The sequence below is a fragment of the Chaetura pelagica genome, unplaced genomic scaffold (assembly GCF_000747805.2).
Source record: "Chaetura pelagica isolate M959 unplaced genomic scaffold, ChaPel_1.0 scaffold588, whole genome shotgun sequence".
NCBI lineage: Eukaryota > Metazoa > Chordata > Aves > Apodiformes > Apodidae > Chaetura > Chaetura pelagica.
In genome coordinates, this window is record NW_009954106.1 from 11,781 (window position 1) to 22,136 (window position 10,356).

The window sequence follows — 10,356 nt, forward strand, 5'->3', positions numbered from 1 at the left end:
AGGTCTCCCCTCAGCTCCTTTGCTCCAGGCTGGACAGACACCCCCAGCTCCCTCAGCTGCTCCTCACAACTTCTCCAGCCCCTTCTCCTGCTCCTCCAGACCTTCTTCTTGTTCTCCAGCCCCTTTTCCTGCTCCCCCAGCCCCTTTTCCTCTTGCTCCTCCAGCCCCTTCTCCTCCTTGTTCTCCAGACCCTCCCCAGGATGAACATCCCCATCTCCCTCAACTGCTCCTCACAAGTCCTCCAGGCCTTTTCCTTGTCCTCCAGCCCCTTCCCCTCCAGGTCCTCCAGCCCCTCATCCTGGTCCTCCAGCCCCTTCTCCTGGTCCTCCAGCCCCTCTCCTGGTCCTTCAGCCCCTTCTCCTGGTCCTCCAGCCCCTTCTCCTGGTCCTTCAGCCCTTCTCCTGGTCCTCCAGCCCCTTCTCCTGCTCCTCCAGCCCCTTCTCCTGCTCCTCCAGCCCTTCCCCATCTCCATGTCCCTTCCCTGGACACTTTCCACCCCTTCCATGTCCCTTTTCCCAACAACCCCCCACCCCCCAGGCCCATTTGCTCCCCCAGGAACACAGACCGACCTTCCTCACCTCAAAACCAAACCCCACTTTGGGGCTCAACACCCCAAAATCTCCCTTTTTTTGGGGTCAACAGCTCATTTTGGAGCAGGGTGGGGTGGGGTGGGATGGGCAGCTTGAGGCTTCTCCTCTAAAGCTCCAGGGCTGGGAAAGGGGAATGAACAAACAAAGGAGGAAACCACGAAGTTCTGGGGCAGGAAAAACCACCCCGGGTTGAGGGCAAAGGCAACAAGGAGGAATTTTGGTATGAAAATTGCAAGTTTGGGGATTCCAGGCAGGCTGGGGCACAACGAGAGGGTTTGGAAAGAGTCACTTCTCTGCCCCAAGGGTCTTGAGGACTCTGGGGCTCAGATCCTCTGCAGGAGCTGCCACCCCCAGCCCAGCAGGGCCATCCCACTGTCTGGCTCGGGGGTATTTTTATAAAACAAACCCCAAACTGGTCATTTTTGAGGCTCTTTTTTTTTTTTTTTTTTTTCCCCCTTCAGTCTGTGCTCTGGCCCAGGGTTGAAAATAAGCAGGTTCCTCCTGCCCAGGCACAGGGCCAGGAAGGGCTGGGAGCAACCACAGCAGAGAGGGATGAACCTCTTGGGGTGGATGGACCTGGGGAGTCACAGGCTGGGGGGGTTGGGAGGGGGCTCTGGAGCCCCCCCCAGTGCCACCCCCAGCACAGCAGGGGCACCTCCAGCAGGTCCCCCAGGATCCAGTGATGGAGGCAGGAAGGGGTGGGGAGGGTGGAGCTTGGAGAACCTGAGGGCCCGGCCTGGGGGGCAGAGAATCATCCTGGGATGGGTTGGAGGGACCTGAAAGATCATCTAGATCCACCCCTGCCTGGGCAGGGACACCTCCCACCAGCCCAGGCTGCTCCAAGCCCCACATCAGATACCTGGAACACTTCAGGGATGGGGCAGCACCTTGAAGATCATCTGGTGGGATCATCAGGGTGGGCTTGAAGGTCCCTTCCAACCCAAACCATCCCATCAGCTAAAGACCATCTAGATCCCACCCCCTGCATGGGCAGGGACACCTCCCACCAGCCCAGGCTGCTCCAGCCCCAGCCAACCTGCCCTTCAACACCCCCAGGGATGGGGCAGCCACAGCTTCCCTGGCCCAGGCTCTCCCCACCCTCCCAGCCAACAAGTTCCTCCTCAGCTCCAACCTCCAGCTCCCCACTGCCACTTTCAAGCCCTTCCCCCTCAGCCCATCCCTCCTGCCCTTGGCCCAAGTCCCTTTCCAGCTTTCCTGGAGGGACCTGGGTCAGTGGTGGCCTTGGAAGAGCTGTGTTGATGGTTGGTCTGGGTGATCTTTGAGGTCTTTTCCAACCTTAATGATTCCATGATTCTATGACTTCAGGGGCTCTGGAACAACCAGAACCTTTCCCAACTGGGGGGAAAAGTGGGACTGGAGAAGCAACCAGAGAGGATGTGGTTGCTCCAACCATGTCCCAGCAGAATAAACCTCTCACTATTGTGTTTTGAGGAGCTCCTGAGCCAAGACCAGAGGTCCATAAAAAGCCACTTGTTGCTGTTGGTATCGTTGATAATCAGTGGACTTGGAAGCCACAGGCCAAAGGTTCCCTCACACCTGGTGGTGCTGCAGGTCACGTGCTCCCCTAAACACCCAGCAGATTGTTAATGACTTTTATGGGCTCATTAAACCCAGGGAACCCCAGGAGACCTCACCCCAGGGAGCCACGGCCCACAGGGAGGTCCCCAAGCTGGGTGAGATCTACCACGAGGTTCTCCAGCAGTTCTGCTGCTGCCCCTGAGCACTTCTGCACCATGGGCAGGTTGGCTGGGGCTGGAGCAGCCTGGGCTGGTGGGAGGTGTCCCTGCCCATGCAGGGGGTGGATCTAGGTGGTCTTGAAGGTCCCTCCAACCCAACCCATTCCATGATTCTGTTGTCACATCATGTGATCATGCAAGACCTACAATCATAGAATTCAGCTCCTGGGATGGTTTGGGTTGGAAGGGACCTTCAAGCCCACCCAGATGATCCCACCAGATGATCTTCAAGGTGCTGCCCCATCCCTGGAGTGTTCCAGGTATCTAATGTGGGGCTTGGAGCAGCCTGGGCTGGTGGGAGGTGTCCCTGCCCATGCAGGGGTGGGTCTGGATGGTCTTCAGGGTTCCTCCAACCCAACCCATTCCATGATTCCATCATTCTATTGTCACACCATTGTGATCATGCAGGACCTACAATCACAGAATCACAGAATGGTTTGGGTTGGAGGGACCTTGAAGACCATCCAGTCCCACCCCCTGCATGGGCAGGGACACCTCCCACCAGCCCAGGCTGCTCCAGCCCCAGCCAACCTGCCCTTCAACACCCCCAGGGATGGGGCAGCCACGTTCTTACTAAAACTGGGTCCATCTCTTGCCATTCAAGGTTCATCCAGGTCAAGAAATAAATCTCGTTGCTTTTTAGCATCTTTGCCACCTCCTGAAGGACCTTTGGAGATGATGATGGAACTGAACTTTGGAGCCTTGTGATCACACAGCTGTTCAGACTCCCAAGGGATGATGGTTCCTCGTGGTGAGGAACACTTGATTGGAGGAGAAAATTCTAAGTGTGGAAACATCACCCCAAGTATTTGGAGTGAAACCCAGGGCCAGAGAAGGTTGGAGAACCTGGGAGTTCCTCCTTTAGCTGCAGTCACTGAGGAGAATGATGCCCCTCAGGTTGGTTGGGCTTTGAAGCCCCGTTTGAAACCACACTCTGAGCTTCTGGAATGTGAGAAACCTCCTCCAGCCCCAAATTCCTGCAGGAGGAGGAGCCAAGGAGCACTGGGGGTTGGAAGGAACTTCTCTAGATCATCAGGAGTCGTGACTTGGCTGGGAAAGGTCAAGCTCTGGTTGCTGGGACAGCCCAAGGTTGGGTGCTGGGGTGTTTGCAACCACCTTGAGCAAGGCCCAGCCCAGCCAGGCCCACATTGGTCCTTATCTTGACCCTTTATCAGCCCTGAGTCACTGTCTCACAAGGTGAGAGTGATGGGAACTCCCAGGAGAACAGGGCAGCACCAGCCCCACCACCCCCAGGGGTGTGGAGCTCAAACCAAGCCCCAAAGAGCATCCACAACCCACAGAGTCCTTCTGGTTGGAAAAGACCTCTCAGGTGGTGAGGAGCTGGGATGGGTTGCCCAGGGAGGTTGTTGATGCCCCAGCCCTGGAGGTTTTTAAGGCTGGGTTGGAGGAGGTTTTTGTGCAGCCTGGGCTGGTGGGAGGGGTCCCTGCTTATGGCAGGGGGGTTGGAACCTGAGGATCTTTAAGGTCCCTTCCAACCTGAATGGTTCTGTGAGTCTAATGATTCTATGATCCTTGAGTCCAACCAGAACCCAACCCCACCAACCAGAACCCAACCCCACCAACACTTCCCCCAGCCCTGCCAAGGCCCCCCCTGCCCCACGTCCCTCAGCACCATCTCCAGCCCTTGGAAGCCCCTCCAGGGCTGGGGACCCTGGGCAGCCTGGGCCAGGCCCTGACACCCCTTGCCAGGCAGGAATTGTTCCCCAGATCCAACCTCAACCTCCCCTGGGCAACTCGAGGCCGGTTCCTCTGGTCCCATCCCTTGTTCCTGGGGAGCAGAGCCCGACCCCCCTGGCTCCAACCTCCTCTCAGCAGCTGCAGAGCCAGAAGGTCTCCCCTCAGCTCCTTTGCTCCAGGCTGGACACCCCCAGCTCCCTCAGCTGCTCCTCACAACTTCTCCAGACCCTTCTCCTGCTCCTCCAGACCCTTCTCCTTGTGCTCCAGCCCCTTCCCCAGCTCCTTTGTCCTTCTCTAGACATGTTCCAGCTCCTCAACATCCCATTTCCTCTATGTTCCCTTCAGTAAAGACATTTTTCCCACCACCCAACCAGCTCTACTGGGAGGCTGCACAATCTTTAGGGTCCTTGCCCAACCAGGGAGGGTTGGACTGAGATGATCTCTGAGGTCCCTTCCAACCCAAACCTCCCCTGGTGCAGTTTGAGACCATTTCCCCTCATCCCACCACTTGTTCCTTGCAGCTTTGGAAGGGCACGGGGAGCTGGGGGCCCCCTGGTTGTGGAGGAAGGTCCACTGCCACCCCACCCCCTCAGACCCACCTGAAGAAGCCCTTGCAGCCCTCACAGGTCATGGCATTGAAGTGGAAACCGGTGGCCTTGTCCCCACAGACGCCACAGATCCGGGGCACGTTCCTGTCCAGGTCACTGGTGGGGTCAGGGAGGGAGGTGCTGGCAGCCATGGGCTCCAGCTCTGGGAGAAGGGAGAGAACCAGGGATTCACTCTGGGAACATCTTCAACACCTTGGTTGGCCACGGGTGGTGGGATGGATGGATGTCCCCCCAGGCAGGTGCTGAGGGCACCAGGGGTGTGGGGAGGGGACAGGCTGGAGGGCAGGGATCCATCCAGAGGGAGCTGGGCAGGGGGAGAGGGGGGGCTGTGCCAACCTGGGGGGGTCACCAAGGGCAGGGTCCTGCCCCTGGGTGGGGGGGACCCCGAGGACAAGCAGAGGTTGTGGGGAGAAGGGCTGGAGAGCAGCTGAGGAGAAGGAGCTGAGGGTGTTGGGTGAGGAGAAGGAGCTGGGGGTGTTGGGTGAGGAGAAGCTCCACATGAGCCATCAAAACCCCCCGTGTCCTGGGCTGTGTCACCAGGAGTGTGACCAGCAGGGCCAGGGAGGGGATTGTCCCCTCTGCTCTGCTCTGCTGGGACCCCCTGGAGAACTGGGGCCAGTTCTGGAGCCCCCAGCACAGGGAGGACACGGAGCTGTTGGAGAGAGGCCATGGGAGCACCCGGAGATGCTGGGAGGGCTGGAGCAGCTCTGGAGCCAGGCTGGGAGAGTTCCAGCCTGGAGAGGAGAAGCTCCAGGGAGACCTTAGAGCAGCTTCCAGGGCCTGAAGGGGCTCCAGGAAAGCTGGGGAGGGACTTGGGCCAAGGGCAGGAGGGATGGGCTGAGGGGAAAGGGCTTGAAAGTGGCAGTGGGGAGCTGGAGGTTGGAGCTGAGGAGGAACTTGTTGGCTGGGAGGGTGGGGAGAGGCTGGAACAGGTTGCCCAAAGAGGTGGTGGAGGCCCCATCCCTGAAGACATTCAAGGTCAGGCTTGATGGGGCTCTGAGCTCTGGTCTAGTTAAAGATGTCCCTGCTCACTGCAGGGGGTGGGACTAGACCTTGAAATGTCCTTTCCAAACCAACACATTTCATGATTATATTCTATGGCCTGAAGGAGAAGCCCCTGGAGAAGCCCCTGGTTCTGTGACCCCTGGAGAAGCCCCTCCAGGAGGGTCATCATTTACCTGGATCAGGACACCCCCCCCTCTGCTGGTGCATTTCCCAGGAGCTCTGGAGCTGGGACATGGAACCACCTGCAATTCAAACAGAGACAACACAATGGTCTGAGCCAGCTCCAAACTTCTCCAGCCCAAGGAGAGGGTCCAACTCCACCCCCTGGTCCTGCCTGGCTCCAGCCCAGGTTTCTACCCAGGAAGGTTGGAGCAGATGATCCTTGTGGTCCCTTCCAACCTGGTGCTGTGATTCTGTGCTGAGAGCAGAACCTGCTGCTCTGCTTCCCACACCCTCCTGGCTGGATGCAGGAGGAGACCTGGTTGCTATGGGAGCCTCAGGAACCCTCTGGAGAACCCAGCAACCAGCCCAGAGAGGACAGGAGGGGTGGGGACAGCACAAGGTGCTCAACTGGAGCCTTTAACCTCTGGAACAATTTCCTGGAACTTTGGATTTCCCAGTGGAGCTGCTGGGACAACCAGGAGCTCAGCAAGGATGGGCAAGAGCAGAGCTGAGCAGCTGCTGCCCACACAGCTCCTGAACCACAGAGGGCTTGAAAGGACCTCAGAAGACCCCTCGAGTTGTTCTTATCCAGGGACCTCAGTCCTTCCTCAGCAGAGAGCCAGGCTGGGAGAGTTGGGGTGTCCAGCCTGGAGAGGAGAAGCTCCAGGGAGACCTTAGAGCAGCTTCCAGTGCCTGAAGGGGCTCCAGGAAAGCTGGGGAGGGACTTTTCACCAGAGAAGATGGTGAGAGGACAAGGGGTGATGGTTTTAAACTGAGTGAGGGGAGATGGAGGTGAGAGATTAGGAAGAAATTCTTCCCTCTCAGGTGGTGAGGAGCTGGGATGGGTTGCCCAGGGAGGTTGTTGATGCCCCAGCCCTGGAGGTTTTTAAGGCTGGGTTGGAGGAGGTTTTTGTGCAGCCTGGGCTGGTGGGAGGGGTCCCTGCTCATGGCAGGGGGTGGGATCTAGATGGTCTTTAGCTCCTGGGATGGTTTGGGTTGGAAGGACCTTCAAGCCCACCCAGATGATCCCACCAGATGATCTTCAAGGTGCTGCCCCATCCCTGGAGTGTTCCAGGTATCTGATGTGGGGCTTGGAGCAGCCTGGGCTGGTGGGAGGTGTCCCTGCCCAGGCAGGGGGTGGGACTGGATGATCTTCAAGGTCCCTCCAACCCAAACCTGCAGGTTCTCTGAGCAGGAACCTGTTGCTGTGAGGGTGGCAGAGCCCTGGGCCAGGCTGCCCAGAGAGGTGGTGGATTCTCCTTTCTCTGGAGCATCCCAGCCCCAGCTGGATCCTGGGGGACCTGCTGGAGGTGCCCCTGCTGTGCTGGGGGTGGCACTGGGGGGGCTTCAGAGCCCCCTCCCAACCCCCCCACCCCGTGACTCTGTGACCACACAACCCAGGAGGGATCTCCCCCATCCTCCTCTCCCTTTCTCCAGCTCCCAGTCACCACCAGAGCTCCTGCCAGATGCAATTCCCACCAGTCTCTGACTTCTTGGAAAACATTGCTCAGCCCCATCGTGGAAGTGACGTTGGGGCCACGGGGGGGGAGCTCAGCCAGGAGTTCCCCTCCACCCACGGGAAGGTCACCCTGCCAGCAGGGCTGACGTTCTGCCTTCTTGGGAAGAGCCAAACAATTGGGCTTGGAAGCCCTGACCTCCTTCCAGCAGCACCAGGAAGATAAAACCAGCTCTGAAAGGGGTTGTTGAGGAGGCACAGCCCCCCAGGTTGTCACCCTGGGGTGTGCTCAGAGCAGCCATGCTTGGTCAGATCCAAAGAGTCCCATCCCCTCATTCCCACCACAGCAAATCCATCCGTGGGCAGGGGATTTCAAGGCTCAGATCATCCTTTCTGGGGGGTTATGGGGAGCAGCAGAGCCCCAGCAGCCACGAGGTGCTGGTGAGGGAAGGCAGTGTCATGGTCCTCAGCACCTGGAGAACATCACTGGGAGCTTCCAGGGGATGGAGCAGCACAGAAGCCACCAGGTTTAAAGAGGTGGGAAAAGCTCAACTAGAGGAGACCCTGAGAGGGAATCATAGGATCATGGGATGGTTTGGGTTGAGGGAACCTTGAAGACCATCTAGATCCACCCCTGCCTGGGCAGGGACACCTCCCACCAGCCCAGGCTGCTCCAAGCCCCACATCAGATACCTGGAACACTTCAGGGATGGGGCAGCACCTTGAAGATCATCTGGTGGGATCATCTGGGTGGGCTTGAAGGTCCTTCCAACCCAAACCATCCCAGGAGCTAAAGACCATCTAGATCCACCCCCTGCATGGGCAGGGACACCTCCCACCAGCCCAGGCTGCTCCAGCCCCAGCCAACCTGCCCTTCAACACCCCCAGGGATGGGGCAGCCACCACTTCCCTGGCCCAGGCTCTCCCCACCCTCCCAGCCAACAAGTTCTTCTCCATGTCCAACCTAACCCACCACTTCCCTCCCAAAGCCCTTGAGAAACCCACTCCAAACCTGGAACTGATTTTCCTGCAGTGGTTTCCTCTGTCTCATCACTTTCCTTTTTCCCTCCCAACTTGCACAACTCACTCCCAGCTCATCAGGTCTGGGTGGAAGGGAGAAGACACCAGAGGATGGAACCTGCTCAGGACCTGAGTCACACGCCCCCAGTGTCTGCCCAGGAGCAGGATCCTCACCACCACCATCTTCCTTCCATGAGCAACCACAACAACCAGAGCTGGGAATAACACAGGAGCAAAGACCAACCTAGAGGCAGGTTGGTGACCCTGGAGAGGAGAAGCTCCAGGGACACCTTAGAGCAGCTTCCAGTGCCTGAAGGGGCTCCAGGAAAGCTGGGGAGGGACTTGCGCCAAGGGCAGGAGGGAGGGGATGAGGGGGAAGGGCTTGAAACTGGCAGTGGGGAGCTGGAGGTTGGAGCTGAGGAGGAACTTGTTGGCTGGGAGGGTGGGGCGAGCCTGGGCCAGGGAAGCTGTGGCTGCCCCATCCCTGGGGGGGTTGAAGGGCAGGTTGGATGGGGCTGGAGCAGCCTGGGCTGGTGGGAGGTGTCCCTGCCCAGGCAGGGGGTGGGACTGGATGATCTTGAAGCTCCCTCCAACCCAACCCATTCCATGATTCTGTTGTCACACCATGTGATCATGCAAGACCTACAATCATAGAATTCAGCTCATGGGATGGTTTGGGTTGGAAGGACCTTCAAGCCCACCCAGATGATCCCACCAGATGATCTTCAAGGTGCTGCCCCATCCCTGGAGTGTTCCAGGTATCTGATGTGGGGCTTGGAGCAGCCTGGGCTGGTGGGAGGTGTCCCTGCCCATGCAGGGGTGGATCTAGATGGTCTTTAAGGTCCCTCCAACCCAACCCATCCATGATTCTGTGATTCCTGAGACCACCAGGAACCTGCTGGTGGGGCTCCTGCCTAGGTCCTCCCCATTGAGCAAAACCAGAACCAGACTTGAACCTGAATTCCTGGTGGGAAAATCTACTGGAAGCAAAACCAGGACTTGGTCTGGCCAAGGATGCACAGAGATGGGTTTGTGTCCCACCAAGTGCTCCTCAGCAGTGCTGAACTTTGGGGGCCAAACCCTTCCAGTTCAGGACCATCTGAACATTCCCAGCAAACAGGGATGACTTTCCATGGAAGAGGGTTGGGTTTTGTTTTGCTGTTCCCAGACTTCCACCCTTCAGCCTGTGGAAAAGAAACCTCAACCATCCTGCAAAACTCTTGGTCACCTTCTCAGCCTCTTGGTTGGTCCACCAAAAAAAAAAAATAAAAATAGGAGGGGTTTTTGGGTTCATTCCTTGGCCAAGGAAAACAAAAACCACCCCCAGAAGAACCCAAACTTCACTCCTGTGGCCTGAAAGGAGCAAAGTAGTTCCTGAAACTGAAAGAGATCCGCATTCTTGGCACCTTTCTGACTTGCTCCTGGAGACTCTGGTGGAGCCTGGAGACTCCAAATCATTTCCAGAGAGTTTTTTTGGACTATTCTCCTGCCTGGAGCTGAATTCTAAACCCTCTCAACATGTCCAAACACCATCCTGGAACCTCTGGCAAATCCCTTGCATATGAAAAAGCTTCTCCCAGTACAAACCAGCCCCTTCACACGCTTGTGCTGGTAGCATCTGAGCAACCTTTTTTTCCCCGACCTCAGAAGGTAATTAAATCATTTGTTTCTGTAGCTCCAGGGAAGCTCGTGGAGCTGCTTCCCAGATTTATTGCAGGGATGATGGACAGTTTGTTGGGAATGGTGGGAATGGGCAGGGAAGCTGTGGCTGCCCCATCCCTGGGGGTGTTGAAGGGCAGGTTGGCTGGGGCTGGAGCAGCCTGGGCTGGTGGGAGGTGTCCCTGCCCATGCAGGGGGTGGGATCTAAATTATCTTCAAGGTCCCTCCAACCCAACCCATTCCATGATTCCATTGTCACACCATGTGATCATGCAAGACCCACCATCATAGAATTCAGCTCCTGGGATGGTTTGGGTTGGAAGGACCTTCAAGCCCACCCAGATGATCCCACCAGATGATCTTCAAGGTGCTGCCCCATCCCTGGAGTGTTCCAGGTATCT

At 57.7% G+C, this 10,356-nt stretch overlaps 1 protein-coding gene across 1 annotated transcript in view; it reads right to left on the reverse strand.

Moving 5' to 3' along the window:
- VDR (vitamin D (1,25- dihydroxyvitamin D3) receptor) overlaps positions 1–10,356 on the reverse strand; it is a gene marked incomplete at its 5' end in the record, with an annotated part of 37,168 nt that overhangs the window by 10,710 nt on the left and 16,102 nt on the right. The window contains one exon of the mRNA XM_010002447.1: positions 4,645–4,787. Within this exon, the coding sequence (XP_010000749.1) occupies positions 4,645–4,787 (143 nt within the window). The remainder of the gene's footprint in view (positions 1–4,644; positions 4,788–10,356) is intronic.